This window comes from Loxodonta africana, chromosome 26, assembly GCF_030014295.1.
Source record: "Loxodonta africana isolate mLoxAfr1 chromosome 26, mLoxAfr1.hap2, whole genome shotgun sequence".
NCBI classification, from domain to species: Eukaryota; Metazoa; Chordata; class Mammalia; order Proboscidea; family Elephantidae; genus Loxodonta; species Loxodonta africana.
In genome coordinates this window covers 23,499,110-23,518,621 of record NC_087367.1, presented here as the reverse complement: position 1 = coordinate 23,518,621, position 19,512 = coordinate 23,499,110, and the positions used below count along the sequence as shown (strand labels likewise).

Below are 19,512 nucleotides of genomic sequence, written 5' to 3'. Positions count from 1 at the left end.
TTTTCCCAGTCTGTAGGTAGTCTTTTTAATCTTTTGGTGAAGTCTTTGGATGAGCATAGGTGTTTGATTTTTAGGAGCTCCCAGTTATCTAGTTTTTCTTCTTCTTAATAATGTTTCACATACTGTTTATTCCATGTATTAGGGCTCCTAGCATTGTCCCTATTTTTTCTTCCATGATCTTTATCGTTTTAGATTTTATATTTAGGTCTTTGATTCATTTTGAGCTCATTTTTGTGCATGGAGTAAGGTATGGGTCTTGTTTCATTTTTTTGCAGATGGATACCCAGTTATGCCAGCACCATTTGTTAAAAAGACTGTCTTCCCCGTTTAACTGTTTTGGGGCCTTTGTCAAATATCAACTGCTCATATGTGGATGGATTTATGTCTGGATTCTCAATTCTGTTCCATTGGTCTATGTATCTGTTGTTGTACCAGTACCAGGCTGTTTTGACGACTGTGGTGGTATAATAGGTTCTAAAATCAGGTAAAGTAAGGCCTCCCACTTTGTTCTTCTTTTTCAGTAATGCCTTATATATCCAGGGCCTCTTTCCCTTCCGTATGAAGTTGATTTATTTCTTCATCTCACTGAAGAATGTCATTGGGATTTGGATCGGAATTGCATTAAATGTACAGATTGCTTTTGGTAGAATAGACATTTTTATAAATGTTAAGTCTCCCTATCCACGAGCAAGGTATGTTCTTCCACTTATGTAAGTCTCTTTTGGTTTCTTGCAGAAGTGTACTGTAGTTTTCTTTGTATAAGCCTTTTACATCTCTGGTAGGATTTATTCCTGAGTATTTTATCTTCCTGGGGGCTACTGTAAATGGTATTGATTTGGTGATTTCCTCTTTGATGGTCTTTTTGTTGGTGTAGAGGAATCCAACTGATTTTTGTATGTTTATCTTGTATCCCAATACTCTGCTGAACTCTTCTATTAGTTTCAGTACTTTTGTTGAGGATCCTCAGGGTTTTCTGTGTATAAGATCATGTCACCTGCAAATAGAGATAATTTTACTCCTTCCTTGCCAATCTGGATGCCCTTTATTTCTTTATCTAGCCTAATTGCTCTGGCTAGGACCTCCAGCACAATGTTGAGTAAAAGTGGTGATAAAGGGCGTCCTTGTCTGGTTCCCAATCTCAATGGGAATGCTTTCAGGCTCTCTCCATTTAGGGTGATGTTGGCTGTTGGTTTCGTATAAATGCACTTTATTATGCTGAGAAATTTTCCTTCTATTCCTATTTTGCTGAGAGTTTTTATCATGAATGGGTGTTGAACTTTGTCAAATGCCTTTTCTGCATCAATTGATAAAATCATGTGATTCTTGTCTTTTGTTTTATTTATGTGCTGGATTACATTATTTTTCTAATGTTGAACCATCTCTGCCTACCTGGTATGAATCCCTCTTGGTCATGGTGAATTATTTTTTTGATATGTTGTTGAATTCTATTGGCTAGAATTTTGTTGAGGATTTTTGCATCTACATTCATGAGGGATATAGGTCTATAATTTTCTTGTGGTGTCTTTACGTGGTTTTGGTATCAGGGATATGGTGGCTTCATAGAATGAGTTTGGTAGTATTCCTTCCTTTTCTATGCTCTGAAATACCTTCAGTAGTAGTGGTGTTAACTCTTCTCTGAAAGTTTGGTAGAATTCTGCAGTGAAGCCATCCAGACCAGGACTTTTTTTTTTTTTTTCTTGAGAGTTTTTTGATTACCTTTTCAATCTCTTCTTTTGTTATGGGTCTATTTAGTTGTTCTACCTCTGTTTGTGTTACTTTAGGTAGGTAATGTGTTTCTAGGAGTTCACCCATTTCTTCTAGGTTTTCAAATTTGTTTGAGTACAATTTTTCATAGTAACCTGATATGATCCTTTTAATTTCAGTTGGGTCTGTTGTAATATCTTCCATCTCATTTCTTATTCGGGTTATTTGCTTCCTCTCCTGTTTTTGTCAGTTTGGCCAGTGGTTTCTCAATTTTGTTGATTTTTTCAAAAAACCAGCTTTTGGTCTTGTTAATTCTTTCAATTGTTTTTCGGTTTTCTATTTCATTTAGTTCAGCTCTCATTGTTATTATTTGTTTTCTTCTAGTGCCTGTGCGTTTCTTTTGTTGCTCTCTATTTGTTCAAGTTGTAGGCATAGTTCTTTGATTTTGGCCCTTTCTTCTTTTTGGATGTGTGCATTTATTGATATAAATTGGGCTCTGAGCACTGCTTTTGCTGTGTCCCAAAGGTTCTGATAGGAAGTGTTTTCATTCTCATTGGATTCTATGAATTTCTTTATTCCAGCCTTAATGTCTTGTATAACCCAGTCATTTTTGAGCAGGGTATTGTTCAGTTTCCAAGTGTTTGATTTCTCTTCCCTGCTTTTCCTGTTATTGATTTCCACCTTTATGGCCTTATGGTCAAAGAAGATGCTTTGTAATATTTCAATGTTTTGGATTCTGCAAAGGCTTGCTTTATGACCTAATATGTGGTCTATTCTAGAGAATGTTCCATGTGCACTAGAAAAGAAAGTATACTTGGTTGCTGTTGGGTGGAGTGTTCTGTATAAGTCTATGAGGTCAAGTTGGTTAATTGCAGCAATTAGATCTTCTGTGTCTTTATTGAGCTTCTTTCTGGATTTCCTGTCCTTCACCAGAAGTGGTGTGTTGAAGTCTCCTACTATTATTGTGGAGCTCTCTATCTCACTTTTCAGTGCTGATAGAGTTTGTTTTATGTATCTTGCAGCCCTGTCATTGGCTGCATAAATATTTACATGGTTGCAGCTTCTTGGTGTATTGTCCCTTTAGTCATTATATAGTGTCCTTCCTTATCCTTTCTGATGGATTTAACTTGAAAGTCTATTTTGTCAGAAATTAATATTGCCACTCCTGCTCTTTTTTGATTGTTGTTTGCCTGATGTATTTTTTTCCATCCTTTGAGAGTTTTAGTTTGTTTGTGTCTCTAAGTCTAAGGTGTTTCTCTTGTAGGCAGCATATAGACACATCTTGTTTTTTAATCCATTCTGCCACTCTCTGTCTCTTTATTGGTGCATTTAGTCCATTTACATTCAGGGTAATTATGGATAGGTATGAATTTAGTGCTGTCTTTTTTTGTGTGTTGCTGACAGTTTCTTTTTCCCACTTAATTTTATGTGTTGAGTAGATTATCTTTATATGTTGTTCTTTCCTCATATTTGTTGTTGTTGATTTTGTTTCTGGTGAGTCTCTATTTTTTTCTTGAATTTTATTTTGATGAGTAGGATAGTTTGTTTCCTTTGTGGTTACCTTATTATTTACCTGTATTTTTCTAAATTTAAATCTAACTTTTATTTCTTTGTATTGCCGTATCTTCCTCTCCATATGGAAGGTGTATGATTACATTTCTTAGTCCGTATTTATTATTTTAATGTTGTCTTCTTTTATATAATAACATCACTGTTACCCTGTTTGGGGCTTTATATATATAAAATATATATATATATACATATGTATATAATCTTCCTTTTTTTTTTTTTTGGATTTCCCTGTCTGGGTTGACTTCTGGTTGCTCTGCCCAGTGTTCTAGTCTTGGGTTGATACCTGATATTATTGATTTTCTAACCAAGGAACTCCCTTCAGTATTTCTTGTAGTTTTCGTTTGGTTTTTACGAATTTCCTAAACTTGTGTTTATCTGGAAATGTCTTAATTTCACCTTCATATTTAAGAGACAGTTTTGATGGATATATGATTCTTGGCAGGCAATTTTTTTCCTTCAATTTTTTAAATATGTTATCCCATTGCTTTCTTGCCTGCATGGTTTCTGCCGAGTAGTCCGAGCTTATTCTTATTGGGTCTCCTCTGTAGGTGACTTTTCCTTTATCCCTTGCTGCTCTTATAATTCTCTCTTGATCTTTGGTTTTGGCAAGTTTGATTATTATATGTCTTGGTGACTTTCTTTTAATGTCTACCTTATGTGGAGTTCGACGAGCATTTTGGGTAGATATCTTCTCATCTTTCACAATATCAGGGAAGTTTTCTGCCAACAAATCTTCAACAATTTTCTCTCTATTTTCTGTTATCCCTCTGTTTTAGTACTCCAATCACTCGTAGGTTATTTCTCTTGATAGAATCCCACATGATTTTTAAGGTTTCTTCATTTTTTTAAATTCTTTTATCTGATTTTTCTTCAAATATATTAGTGCCAAGAAATTTATCTTTAAGTTCAGAAATTCTAGCTACTACTTGCTCAATTCTGCTCCTCTGAGTTTCTACTGAGTTGTCTGCTTCTGTAATTTTATTGTTAATCTTCTGAATTTCTGATTGCTGTCTGTTTATGGATTTTTCCAGCTTATTAAATTTTTCATTATGTTCCTGAATAATCTTTCCAATTTCTTCAATTGCTTTATCTGTGTGTTCCTTGGCTTGTTCTGAGTATTGTCTCATTTCCTTCCTGATGTCTTGAAGGGTTCTGCATATTAACCTTTTGTATTCTGGCTCTGGTAATTCCAGGAATGCACTTTCATCTAGAAGATCCCTGGATTCTTTGTTTTAAGAGCCTGTTGAGGTGATCATGGTCTGTTTCTTCATGTGACTTGATATTGACTGTTGTCTCAAGCCATCTATAAGTTATTGTATTAGTTTATGCTTGCTTACTGTGTTGTAGTTTCTTGCTTTGCTTGGTTTTGGTATACCCTTATGGGCTGCTTGAGTGAGCCAGCTTGATTACTTTTGCCTCTGGATCTCTGACATCCTGTCACCAGATGGCTAGAGGTGTTATCAGGTACTCTAGAAGTCCATTCAGTTTTCTTGTATGAATTCAGCTTAGGTTTCCAGGTAGCTGATCATCAAGTGTGTGGTACGGGCTCTGTCCTACAGTCTTAGCGGGGCAGGGGTGATTGGTGTATATACCAGTATCTGATTGCAGCAGGAGGTCACGTTCTAAACAAGGCAGGGGGCTGAGAACCGACCCCTCAAGTGTCTCTGAGGAAAGCGCATCCCTGTTCCCTATGGTGTGCAGGTGGGTGGGTTCCGCAGAGGGACCATGGGCACCCAGTGTTTTTGGTGGTAAGGATTGGGAGGTACCAGTTATCTCTGGACCCCTGTTGTGGGTGGCTGGGTGACCTGAGTGGAGCTACCAGTCCTTAGGTCCCTGATGTGGGTAGGTGAGGACCTTGTTTAATAGGCAAAGCAATGTCAAACATCAAACACCCACCTCTCCACCGCACAGCTGAAATGGCTGGAGCCTGCCAACAAGGGCCTATTCTCCCAAAATAGGCCCACACAGGTCCATGCAGAAGGGAAAGGTGCTCAAAGTCCATGGACCATTTATGCCTGGACAGAAGCCGCTTCTTTCCTGAGCTCCCCTGGTTAATGGACCTAGCAAATTATCTTTTCCCCCAATTGCAAAGTTTTTCCTTCCCCAAGGCCAGAAGGATGGCTCTAGGTGCTCAACAGGGCCTATTTCAGGCCCAGGGAATTCAGCCACTGAAGCCATCTTGGGGGTGGGGGGGGCACAGTAAAATATACCCAAGTGCGTAGCTTTTGCTGAGAGCGCTGTCTTTCTCTGGTTCTGGAGGTGCAAGTAGGCTGTGCAGCTGGCTGCTTCTCCGTGAGCAAACTGCAGCCAAATGCTAGTACCAGCCCGCCACCGCCGCTTCTCCAGGAATGGTACCTGAGGGCTCCCCATGATTCAGGTCCGGTAACTCCTCTCCGCTTCTGAACGGTCTCTTCCTCCCCCTGCCCCTCAGTTTGTTTTCTAAGCTTGCCTTTGAAGCTCAGGGCTCCCAGTGTGTCACAGATACACTCGTTTCACTTGTTTTTTCGGGTCTTTGTTGTAAAGGGGGCTTGCTGGAAGCGTCTGTCTATTCCACCATCTTGGCTCTGCCTCCTGTTGTTATTATTTATAAAGTCCTCTGTAACATCTACAGGGAGATGACAGACAGGTGGAGAACAGTGGTCATACCCACCAAAGCAGCTCTGTAGAACACAGCATTTTCTTCTCACAGCTTCTTGAATGCTAAGGCAAGGTAACCACTTCTAGATGGGAGTCTTTCCTACTCTCCCTTTCTCTAGCAGTGGTTCTCAAAGTGTGATCCCCAGACCAGCAACATTAGCATTACCTGGGAATTTGTTAGAAATGCAAATTCTTGGTCCCACTTCAGACTTATTTAGTATGTATCAGAATCAACTGAAGAGGCTTGTTAAACACAGGTTGTTGGCCCCAATTTCTGAGTTTCTGATGCAGAGGCCCCTAAAATAATGAGCACCTGATTCATAAAATTGGGCACACAGTAAAATCTTTTAAATTATTAAATGTTTTGATCTGCCTGTGAACAAAGAGTTTGCTTGTAACTAAGGAGATAAGATTCTGAAATATAAACATGTAGCTCAAAGCAAATAAATAAAAATCACTTTTTTACCCCTGTGCAGGATGACTCAAGGACATGAAAAAATATTTGTTTTAAAATACTAGTGTGTTTTGAGGAGCTCTGGTGGTGCAGTGGTTAAGAGCTCACTGCTACCAAAAGGTCAGCAGTTCGAATCCACCATTCGCTTCTTGCAAACTCTACGGGGCAGTTCTACTCTGTCCTATAGTGTCCCTAGGAGTCGGAATTGACTTGACAGCAATGGCTTTGGGCTTTTTTTGGTTTAGTGTGTTTTGAACAACAACAAAAGAATGCCCTACTTCTCCCTCTTTCCAGGAGAAAAATGGGTAAGAATTGCTTAAAGCTCAGGACTATGGCCCTAAAATATTTTACCAGTAAGTGTTTAAGGGTCTTCAAAGTATCTTTTTATGTCTATATTTAGACAAAATACTAGGTAGACTATTTTTATAAAATTGGGACTACCCTTCTATTTCCTTTCCTTGTACTTCCTGTGTTTTGTAATTTCTGTTCACTGCCCAGGTTTACAGCATCATATTCTGCCCTGGAGCCATAATTCCTGTAGTTCTTTTGAATTAGTTCTATAATGAAACGGATTCAATCCTCACCACTGTTCACTTGCCTTGGCTTTCTCTACTTTTTTTTTGTAGCACTGCTGGGTGTGTTCAAACCACCAACCTTTAGATTAGTAGTCAAGTGCAAACCATCTGCACTACCCAGGTAAAGCTGGGAAGTACAGAGGATGGGGACATTAATGTTTTGCATTTTTAAACAGGCCAGGCCTCACTGAGAATGTGAGATTTTTATGTGAGATTTGAACGAATATTTAAAGGTGACAGAAGGGTGTTCCAGGCAGAAGATAATGCTAGTACGAAAGCCCCAAGGCAGGAGTTGTGATGTGTCTGAGGAATAGCAGGGAGGCAGATGTAGCTGGTGTAGAGTGAGGGGGAGAAGGGGAGGAGATAAGGTTAAAGAGGTAGTGAATAATGCATGGCTGTAGGAGGGCTGGAAACCTTGGTGGTGCAGTGGTTAAGAGATATGGCTGTTAACCAAAAGGATGGCAATTCAAATCCACCAGGCGTTTCTTGGAAACCCTATGGGGCAGACTCAACAACAGTGGGTTTTTTTTTTTTTTTTTGGTAGAACGGTTAGAAGGAGGCCTGGTGGCACCACGTTTAAGAGCTTGGCTGCTAACTGAAAGGTCTGTGGTTCGAACCCACCAGTTGCTCCTTGGAAGAAAGATGTGGCAGTGTGCTTCCATAAAGATTACAGCCTTGGAAACTTGGGGCAGTTCTAACTCTGTCCTATAGAGTCACTATGAGGCAGAATCAACTTGATGGCAATGGGTTTGGTTTTGGTTTGAATAGGAGGGTCAGATCATCTAGCGCCTTGAAGACTACTATGAGGACTTTGACTTATGCAATTAAAAAAGAGCCATTGCGATTCTTCCCGTGAAATATCTAAAGTATATTTACAGAATTTCAGAATTAAATTTTGTGTATTACTGGGCTCTCACCATTTAATTTGTTCAGCTTTTCCTTTTTTTTTTTTAAGGGATAGATGTTGACATCTTCCTGCTGCAAGCTTTGTTTTCAATAACTGCAATTCACCAAAAAATTCAAAAGGTAAAGTTTTTTGGTGTTCCATTTGTTGAATCCTTCGATTACAGATTTCCAACAAATTCCGAACAGAAGGCAACTACAATTGGCCAACTTGATTATAAAAAAGTTTAGCAGCATCATAGGACACTTTGGCTGATAGGTCTCTGAAGGCGCTGACATATTAAAACTAAGCCTAACTGCTGATGGACAAGCAAGAAAGTGTTTACTGCCACGCGGAAGTTATTTTTTCTTTTTGTACTCAACCACCTTTATCACGATAGTTTGCAGTTCAGTTATTCTGTGCATATCTAAAAAAAAAAAAAGTTGAGTATTTTACAGCTTGTCTGAATGTAACTGGGCATTATATGGGCACCGTGTCAAATCCCAAGAACAAGTCTGCCCCATAGGTTTATTTAGGAAGAACATTATTTTTTACCATGATGCTGTGGTTCATCAAATCACTGCATAAACACATACATGTGCTACAGGATGTGGAACTGGAAGGAGTGGAAAGATTCCCTTTTTCCAGTCTGTAATTTCATCATAAATTAAATCAGATATGCTTCTTTTGCTCAAATCTGAACATATAACAGCTCCCCATTTTATACTAAGATTTAAAATATATCTAGATTAAAAAAAAAAAAAGCCTAATCAATGATTGTTATTCCTTAAGATAGGTTGTAACGTAACGTTCATTTGACTCCAAATTTTTATGATATTAAAACTTAGGAATAAACACATGTAATTTCTGTTCTGTATGGTAAATGTGATCATCTTATACTAGCAGAGAGTCATTAAATAAAATAAATACTACTAAAAAAGTAGAAATAACAAATAAGGCATTAAAGCATGCCAAGAGAGTGAAGACAGTGATTCTGCAGAAACATAAATCATGATCCAGAGTCTTCCTAACTTCCTAGACGTGAGTAACATCTATAAAGGTCTTTATTTCAGGGTATGTGTCAGCAGTGTACTCTATGAGTATGTAATAATTCCTCATTGCAGCTCTACGAAGTAGGTGTTATTGTCTTCACATTATAGATGAGAAAATACAGAGAGGTTCAGCGTTTTGCTGAAGGTCACACAGTGACTAAGCCATGGTGGGGCCAGGATTTGTACTCAGGACTGTTTGACCCTAACACACACGTGTGGTCTTAACTAAAAAAAAACTACAGCAAAAAGGTGTGAAATCCTCAAAGCTGTCAAGGTTGCACAGAGGACTCATGGCTGTCATCATTCTAAATTGTGTTTGTTATATTAGAGTTCTTTTCTCTTTTGATTTCTTTTTTTCAGTAACATAAAATTCTTTAAAAAGCAGCAGTTTTTGGTGTGAAACAAAATAACATGCACTGCTCCCTTCCCTGTGTGTGCATGTGTACACGTGTAAGTGTGCACACACACCACCACTACCACTCTGCAACTCTTCTGACGGCATCTCCTCCAAGGTGATTGAGAATGCCGAAAAACAAGGGACGAATTTGGGTCCTAACATTAAGCCCCCAGCATTTCCTATTCCAACGCAGGTACATGTTGCTGTGGTTTCTCCTCCTGGCTGGCTGCCAACACAACGTGCCATTTGTTATTCTCCTTCATTCCCTAAGAAATAAAAGAGGTGCTCTTTGCCAACTAATAGGTAAAAATAAATTAATGAAGAAAACGAACACTTTTATCTAGCTAGAATATCCACCTCTGAAGTAGAGATAAGGAGCCCTTGTGGTGCAACGATTAAACACTCAGCTGTTAATCAAAAGGTTGGTGGTTCGAATTCACACAGTGGCTCCACTGAAGAAAGACATGGAGATCTGCTCCTGTCAAGATTACAGCCTAGAAAACCCTCTGGGGCAGCTCTACTCTATTACGTGGCATCACTATGAGTCAAAAACTGACTCGATGGCACCTAACGACGACAATCAAGTAGAGATATACAATGACGGGTGATCAAATGGTTAATACTGGTCCCCATGTTAGCAAGACATACAGTTTTCTCCAGGTGGAAATTTTATATTAGAGGGTTGTGATGATGAAACAGGCTTAAAATACATGTTTTACTCTTTCCTCTAGAAAGTTATGCTAAAAACAATTCATAAAAGAAAAATATACAAATAGCCTAATGTAAAAAACATTTTATCTCACTAGTCATCAAAGAAAGGTAAATTTAAACAATAATATGTCATCTATCAAGTTTGCAAAGAGTTTTAAAAATGATAATATCCAGTAAACAAAGGTTTAGAAAATAAGCAGTAATGTCCACTGCTGGTTTGGTGTGAACTATTACAGCTTTTCTGGAGGTAAAGGTATACATGTGTGGACCTACACTTCTTCTTTGGGGCTCTATCCTAAGGACATAATTATAGATGCATATTATTCTTACCTGACGCCTTATGTTTTATACGAATTCCCACCCACCACAGTGACCAGCCTGCCTGCATCTGTTCTCATCCACTCTGCCTTCCCTGTCACTAGGAGTGAAGGGCCTGCCACTTGTGCACTGGATCCCATCCCTTCTCACAAGGTCCAGTATATCCCACGAGCAATTCGCCTCTCTCTCCTGCACTGCCAAGTTTCTCCTTTCTACTAGATCATTCCCTTCAGCATACAAACATGTACATTTTAAAGGTTAAATTCCAATTTCTATTAAAAAAACCCTGCCTGACTCCCAATCTCTGCATTTTTCCTTACTGCCTCATTTCTCTGCTCCCTTTACCAGCATAACTCCTCAAGGGAATCATCTAAACTAGCTGTCTCTAAGTCATCTTCTCCCATTCTGTCTGGAACTTGGGCCCTACTCCAGGTAGGCCTTCCACCTGCCCCTTGACCAATTGGCAGCATCTGATACAGTCGATTATCTTCTCTTCCTTGGATTCTGGAACACCTTTTCTTAGTTATCCTCTTATATCACTGGCCATTCCTTTACTAGATCCTCATCTTCTACCACTCTAAACATCAGAGTGCTCCAGGGCTCAGTCCTCAGGCCTCTTCCTCTTCTCCATACTCATTCTCTAGGCAACGTCATGTGTTTAAGTACTATGTATGCTAGTGATGCCCAAATCTATATATTGAGCCTGGAATGTACCCCCCAACTCCAGACTCACAATATATCTAGCTACCAGCTTGATGTCTCCTCCACTTGGCGTCTAATAATGTATTTTCTCATAAAACTTAACATGTCCAAAACTCAAACTTGTTCCCCCTGGAATCTTTCCCAAGTCAGTAAATGGCAACTCCATCCTCTAGCTGCTCAAACAAAAAAGCTTGGAGTCATTCTTTTTCTTCCTCTTGTACCTCATGTCTAATCCAACAACAAATCCTGTTGGCTCAACCTTCAAAATATATATACAATCTGACTTTCTCTCAATACCACCATGAATACCACTTTGGCTCAAGCCACCATCATTTCCTACCTGGATTACTGTAATAGCCTCCTAGCTACTCTTTCTGTTTCTATCTTTGACCCACTACGGTCTATTCTTAACATGACAGAGCAATCCTTACAAAAACTAGGATTTATTTAGCTACCTCATGCTCTAGAGTTTTTTTTTTTTTAAAGTAGGGCATTTGTTCGTTTTTAAAGTGAAATCTTATGGAAAATGCTCCCCAAAGTGAAAACAAATAAAAGTGAACTGAAAAAAAAATGCTCCCCAAAGTGAAAATAGATAAAATTGGGCTGCGTTTGCAGTAGGCAGAGATTCTGGCTCTCCCAAAGCAACACCTCCTTCCGCGTGCCTCCAGGGCACTTCAAAGAATGCAAAGCATCTGAAAAACCACTGCTTTGGAGCAACTTGCAAAGCTCCTTCGGTTTTCTTAAGGGTCTCAAAACACAGCATCCTTAAAGAAGTTAGGGTTCACCGAAGTTTGGTTTGCTACAGAAACTTGTGTCTTATACACAAAGGGTCCTATTAAAAACCCTGGAGGAAAGGTGAAAAATAGTCATTGGCAGCAAACAATTATGAGGTCTTAATCAACAATGTAACTTCTTCCCTGGGGCTGGCTTATTAAGCTTTTACACAGAAACTATCCTAATATTTTCTTCCTGTTGAAACTCAACTTTCCTGCTTTTTCACTGCAATAAAAAAAATTTTTAAATAATATTTTCCTCCAATTATAGATTCAATACCAGGACCTATCTACTACCTATTCAGTGACAAGAGAAAACAATTTTCTCAGTTGGGAATTAAATGTGCTAATTTTTTTAGAGAGGAAGATTGTATGTAATGCATTCAGTTGTGTCCCCCCAAAAATGTGTGTCAACTTGGCTAGGTCATGACTCCCAGTATTGTGTGGTTGTCCACCATTTTGTCATCTGATATGATTACCTTATGTGTTGTGAATCCTAACCTCTGTGATGTTAATGAGGCAGGATTAGAGGCAGTTATGTTAACGAGGCAGGACTCAATCTACAGGATTAGGTTGTATCTTGAGTCAATCTCCTTTGAGATATAAACGAAAGAATCGAGCAGAGAGGAGAGGGACCGCCTACCGCCAAGAAAGAAGAGTTGGGAGCACAGCATATCCTTTGGACCTGGGGTCTCTGCACTGAGAAGCTCCTAGACCAGGGGTAAGACTGAGGACAAGGAGCTTCCCCCAGAGCCAACAAGAGAGAAAAAGCAAGCTGGCACTCTGAATTCAGACTTCTAGTCTCCTAAACTGTGACAGAATAAACTTCTGTTTGTTAAAGCCATTTGTTTGTGGTATTTCTGTTATAGCAGCACTAGATAACTAAGACAGAGTATTAAGAGGAATGGAAAGAAACAAGGAATGTGAGGCTTCTCTAAAAGAATCTAAATACCATGGATCTTAGGGAAATGTTGCTTTGATCCGACTCAGTAGACTTGATTCCAAGTCTTATTAGTCATATTAGTGTTGATTCCACATCAGTAAATAAGGGGTAATGTTTTCCCTCTACCTCCCAGGGCGACCACCTATCCTAGATTGCCTGGGAATTTCCCACTGTAGCACTGAGAGTCTTGGGTTTAGCAAAGCTACTGCTGTCCATTGTGGGGCAAGTGGGAGGAGGTAAGATAATTCAGAACTTTCCATTAGCTTAGCTGAAAGAAACTGAGTTTCTATTATTACTGTTTATTTTATGCCTATATTAACTGATCCATGGTTACAATATGAGAAACAGTTCAAATACATTACATATATCTTTAAAAGGCATGTTTTACTTAAATGCTTAGGGAAACTATTTAACTGTTGCTTCCCAAAAACGCATCTTGTGAAAAATAAAAATGTTCCACTTATGATACTCTAATAAAAACTGAGCATTAATCCCACAGTTCTATTACAGGGTTTGAACAATTAAGCTTTACATATGGGAAGTAAGTCTCATTTTGATATGATTCTCTGTATATTTATATACATTCATTTTCCTACATTTTTGCATTTTTAATATCTTACCTATAACAGAGGCTTTAAGGAGTTCAATTCTATCCTCAAGGCCTGCAGCTTTCAGATTCTCACATGCCCCTAGTAACTGCGAGTCACTGACATCAGCACCTACATAATACACATCCTGCAAGGAAAGAAATTCAAATTTTGAGTATAAATAAAACTATTTCATATAGTGTAAAAAAATATACTTGCATTGTTCTTTCAAATGATGAAAGTGAAATGAATAGATTTGTTAATTCAGGCTAAAACATACATAGAATATTCCATTAAAATGACATTTAATAGCAAAAAATTAAAAATTATGTTAAAATTTTGAAATCTGATAATATTTTACAATTAAAATAGCTACGGAGTTGAGAGATTTGTATAACCTAGGTCATGATGAACTATCAGAGTTCTGTTATACTTTTCTAAATTTACCAAGGTATTTAAGGAAATAACAGTAATATAATTAGCCCTTCATTATCTGTTTTGACTAAATAGCAAATCATATAATTAAACATTACAATCTACTTATGAGTAACATACACATATTAATGTATATTAATAGATACATATTGCTTGTTTTACCAAATTTCAGAACTTACTGGCCATTCTTTAGCAGCTTCCAGAAGTATTGTTCCAAGCCCACACATTGGATCTAAAACGAGTGCTCCAGCCTACAGACAGAAATATTGATGTAGGTATTAAGTCTATCAAAACAAGTTTTATAAAGAAATCTAAAACTTGAAGAATCAATATTTTAAGTATAAAGTTTGCTTTTTACACCTTATTAGAAATTTCAGGTAGTTAGAGGCTTAAGGCAGGAGTATGTCCGCCATGTCTGAAGAATAGCAAAGAGACCACTGTGGCCAAAAGCACAGTGAGGGAGCGGGAACACAGTGACAGTATCAGTGAGGAAGCCAGGTGCTTCTGTCAAGATGAACTGGGCTGTGCTGCATGCAGTAATAACCCCTGAAACTCAGAGGCTTAGAGCAACATGTCACTCTTGCTATATGCCCACAGTGAGTCATCTGGGCCCTCTGCTCCTCACTCTGGAACCCAAGATGATGAAGTGGTCACCATCTGCATGAAACACTGCCTCTGCTGTGGCAGGGGGAAAGATGGCATGGCAAATTGTGCACTGGCTCTTAATGCTGCCACCAGAAATGACACACGTCGCTCCACCATTTAATTGGCTAATGCACGTCTGTCACACAGCCACACACAATTTCAAAGGGCCAGGGAAGTGTAATCCTACTTGTATCTGGAAGGAGAACTGGAAGTTTGGAGGGTAAAACTAATTACTCCCACTCTGGACATTAGATTATGTTAGATCTTGGAGGTATAGTAAAGATTCTAGATCTTATCATGGAAGAGGTGGGTGACTAGTGGAGGGTTTACGGCAGAGGTGTAGCATGACTTTATATTTCCAAGGGATCACTCTGGTTGCTCTGTTAACAGGGAGACTTGTTAGGGTGTCCAGGCAAGAGAAGATGGTGGCTTAAGAGTGGTACTGGTGGTGGTAGGAAGTGGTTGGATTCTGGATATTTTTTTGAAGGTGAAGTCAACAGGGTATGTTGATGGATTGGATGCGGAATGTGAAAGCAAAGGCAATGGGCTAGGGCGACTTAAGTTTTTTACCTAAAAGCAACTGGAAGAACGGAGCTGCCTGTTACTGAGACAGTTAGGGAGGAAAAGCTTTGGGGGAGATAAGAGTATAGTCATACACATTGTTAACTGTTGGAATCCTATTAGATTTCCAAGTATGGATGTCAAGTGGGTTACTGGCTATATGAGTCTGGAGTTCAGGGGAGAGGTTGACACTACGGATATAAATTAGGAGCAGTTAGTGTTAATCAATTTATAAATGGTATTTAAGACATCAGAACTGAATGAGATCATTTAGGATTGAGTCCTGGAATTCTCCAAAGTATAGATGTCTGGAAGATGAAGAATCAGCAAAGCATACTGAGAAACAGTGCATAGTGATGCAGGAGGAGAACCTAGAGAGAGTGGTGTTCCCAAAACAAAGTGAAAAAAAAAAAAACTGTTCCAAGGAGGAGAGTGATCGTGGTATCAAAGTGCTAATAGGCTAAGTAAGATGAGGACTGAGATTGCCTACTGGATCTGGCAACACGGAAGTGAGTGGTGATTCCAACAAGAGCTGTTTCGATGAAGTTATGGCAATGAAAGCCTGAACGAAGTGGGTACAAGAGAGAATGGGAGGAAAGGAAGCAGGGACAGCAAATACAAACAACAATTTTAGGAGTTCTGATGTAAAGGGAAGCAGAGAAAGGGGGTGATAGTTGAAGGAGAATGTGAGTTCAAGAGAGGACTTTCAGGTTTTAAGTTGCAAGATACTACAGGAAGTGCATATGTTGATGTGAATGGTCCAGTAGAGACAAAAGTCTGTAAGTGGAAGACCAGGAACGTGATCCAATATATAGTATCACAGCTGGTTGTAGAGTGGAACAAGGACAGTTCACTTATTGTGATGAGGATAAATCAGAGTATGTAGGCACAGATTCTAATAGGTTGGTAGATCTGGTGATGAGACATACTGAAGTTCTCTTTGTTTCTAACATTTACATGAAGTAAGAAGCAAGAGAGTTGAAAGTATAGGTAAGGGAATGACTTCAATGAGAGAAAATAAAATCCCAGTTGTGAACACGGGACAAGGACTGGTAGCGTGTAATGAATAGCAGCCAATGACTGGTGCTCTCTGTGGAGGTCAGAAAATGATGTTAAGATACTAGAGGAAGGAAATAGGAAATAGAGAAGATGGTTAAGAGCAGGATTCTTAAAACTGAGATTTTTGGAAGAGATGCCCTTGTATGGGTAATGATAAGGTCTAGGATATGACTAATGCAGATGACTAGAGGTGGGGAAGCCAAGGAACTAAGGCCAGGTTATTGAGTGGATATTGGAATCACAAAGAATTATGGCAGGAATGATGGCCTCCACTCTTACAGGAATGGTAAGGAGATTTGTATACGATGGAGATAATCTGATGGTATGTGCTTCAACAAAGGTGCTGGGAGGTTTTCAGGAAAAAGGAGGAAGCAATGATCCAGAAGAAGCAATGAGGAGCAAGCAGGACACCTACCCGACCTCTAGGCCCAGTAGTACATGGGATGTGGGAGAAAAAACTTCCATCACCTGATATGGCTACAGAGGAAGCAGAGTTCTCAGTGGACAGCCAGGAGTCAGTCAGAGCCACATAGCACCTAATGGAAGGAAACAAATGTTCTTCAGGAGACAGAAACTTCCCCTGGCACTAAATTCTAAGGAGAATATCATATGGATCCCTCATGAAGGGTAGTAAATAACACAAGGAACAATAATTTAAATGGCTATTTTGTTTAAAATTAATAATAGTATGAGAACTAATTTTTATTAAGAACTTAAAATGTACCAAACATTGAGCTCTTCCTTTCCCAAGGGCTATGTTCAATGAGATGGTTCTGCCCTTAAGTAGCTCCAAATTAACTTTATTTTACCTTAGGGCTTTTCTAGCCATGACATTTATGTACACGGGCAGAGCAGAGACGTGTTTATTTCTGTATGCTTATTATACCAATTAAGAACTACAGAACATGATATTCCTCCTTATTGTTATGATAAGCTGGGAGGTGAACAGTTTATAGAAAATACGAACAATATCTAACCTTCCCATTTTAAATGTCATTCACTGGCCTACTCAAGGTGGAGCTGTCTGGACACTGCTCTGGGTACAAAGCTCAAGAAATGAGACTGGATCAAGGCTGGATCTACTGGGATCCCTTACACTGTAGGGCATCACTGTGTCCCCGCCAAAGCAACTTTGCTGTGCTGCCTCTCACGGGCTTTAACAGACCTCCTCTGCTGGTTATATTTAGAGAAACACTGCTTATTCTTGGTCCTAGGAGGGTAAAGTGACAGAAAAAATTTTAGTGTTACCTTTGAATATTTTTGACCATTTACTTTTGACCTTTCTTAAAAATGCATTTTTATATAAAGATAGCATTTCAAATCTGTAGGTTATTAGATAGATAAATTTATATTTAAGTATAAACTGTGGTGAGATCACTAGCGGTTTGGAAAAAGTAAGATGTTATGATAACTCTCTCCTAATATTCCAGATGGATTAAAGATTTAAATGAAAAAAGAAATCATGGATTCTGGGAACATAACCTGAAAGGAGCTGCCTTCTCCTCTTCTCCTAACTCTTAACTACTTACTTCATCTGAGCCAAGTAATGCTTAGATCTAGAGCAACTGGTGCTGAGAGAGGCCTTGGGCTCTGTTGGGGTCCCAGGAGAAAGGACGGGTAGGGAGTCTCCTTGCAGTGGACTGGGTAAGTGATTAGCAAACAGCAATAGAGGCCAGCGGGGAGAACCAATGAATCCAGGGGAAAGTTTTGTCTTTAGAAAGCAGTGGACCTGTAGGGAGACCAGTGAATACAGAAATTTCTTGCAAGTGTCTCAGCAGGGGCTAACAGGTTCTCCTTATGCTGCCAAGCCCACTGCCTTTTACTATTTAGAGGATTCACCATTTAAAATATTTCAGTAACCACCCTTGAGTTCTCTAATGAGCCAACAGAGAAAACAATGGCCCATCTAATGGAAGAGGGCTGCTCAGTAGCTAGAGAGTACAAAGAATCAGAACATACACATGATGAAATTAGAACTACTGGAAGAGACAGATAAATATTTGAATAATAGAAGAGCTTCTAAAGATATTTAAATGTCACACCAAAAAAGCTTTCTGAAACTAAAAAATATATATTTTTAAACTAAAAAATTCAATAAATGAATTAAAGTAGGGCATATCTCTAAAACTCTTGTTATAGCTTGGAAGATAGAGTTCAAGAACAACTCAAAATGCAGAGCCAAAATACTGAGATGGAAACCATGAGAGAAAGGATGAGAAACTTGGAGGAGAGATCCTGAAACTTAACATGTTTGTAATGAGAATTTCAAAACTAGAAAAAGGAAAGCTTAAGGCTAAACTCACTAAACAGTTGGGGCAGTTAATAAGTAATGGAAGAAAGAATCCCTGAGATGAAAAAAAAAAGAGATGAAGAAGAGAAAAATAATAATAGCAGCTAATACTTGTATACTTTCTATATGCCAAGGCACTGTTCTAATCACTTTATAAATGCTGATTCATTTAATCCTCACATGACTCTATGAGATACTACTATTATGTTCATTTTGCAAATGAGAAACTGAGACACGGAGATGTTAGATATCTTGCCCAAAGTTTCCAAGCCAGTACACAGTGGAGCCAGAATTAGAACCCAGGCAATCAGACTTACCAAGTTTCAGGCTGAATACAAAAGAAAGGACACATATGTAAGCATATCATGGTAATGTTCCTAAACTTTAAAGAGAAAAATACTACTAGCATCTAAACAGAAGGAAGGAGGTAGCTACAGAGGAAAAGAAAAACCAGGCTGGCATTGGACTGTTCACCTATAACACTGGAAGCTAAAAGACAATGGAATTGCATCTATAGACTTCTGAGAGAAAAGGTCTGCACCTCTAGTATCTTATACCCAGCCAAGGTATCATACCTCTGGCAGGATGAAAGGGAGAGATCTGAGGATACATAGAAACTCAAATGGTATATGATTTAAGTAACATATCTGAGGATGAAACCTAAGAAAAGACTTTACCCAAGCAACAAATAAGCCAGAGTAGAAATCTTAAATGGGGAAAGATGAAGAGGAGAACAAAAGTGGTGAGAAATAATGCACTTTGCATACATCTTTGTGTGCATATACAAAAATGTGGGTGTGTTTCACACAATTAAATCTTAATAATAAAGGACAATATAAATGCTAAATAAGAACTTCTGAAACAGAAGGGGCACGCTTTAAAGGAAATTCTGGCACATAATAAACTGTCTAGTTCGATCCAGTAGTTGGGGGTTGAGGGAGGCAGAGGAATAAAAATATTCCAAAGGTTTCACCATACAGATGAGTAAAGCTGGGGAAGGGAAGAGAAAAAATACTCTGGAGGTCTCATCTTATGACTGGGTAGAGGGGGAAGCTGGGGAAAATTAGAATGTCTTGGTGGAAAAAACAGTATGTCTTGGCAGAGGAAAGAGTTGATATCTTGTTTTAAAGTAAGAGTGATAGGTGTTTAACAGAACTGGAAAAGGGAACCATCATTGGAATGGAAAAATAAAATAAAACCTCTGACTTGCAATG

General features: G+C 38.8%; 1 protein-coding gene across 3 annotated transcripts in view; it reads right to left on the bottom strand.

The window, feature by feature from the left end:
• Positions 1 to 19,512, bottom strand: part of THUMPD2 (THUMP domain containing 2) — a 69,221-nt gene that overhangs the window by 22,703 nt on the left and 27,006 nt on the right. For all 3 annotated transcript variants that reach the window (XM_023555306.2, XM_003416119.4, XM_023555307.2), the window contains exons 7-8: positions 13,923 to 13,994; positions 13,342 to 13,456 (exon numbers count right to left, since the gene is read on the bottom strand). In XM_023555306.2, coding sequence (XP_023411074.1) covers positions 13,342 to 13,456; positions 13,923 to 13,994 — 187 coding nt within the window. The remainder of the gene's footprint in view (positions 1 to 13,341; positions 13,457 to 13,922; positions 13,995 to 19,512) is intronic.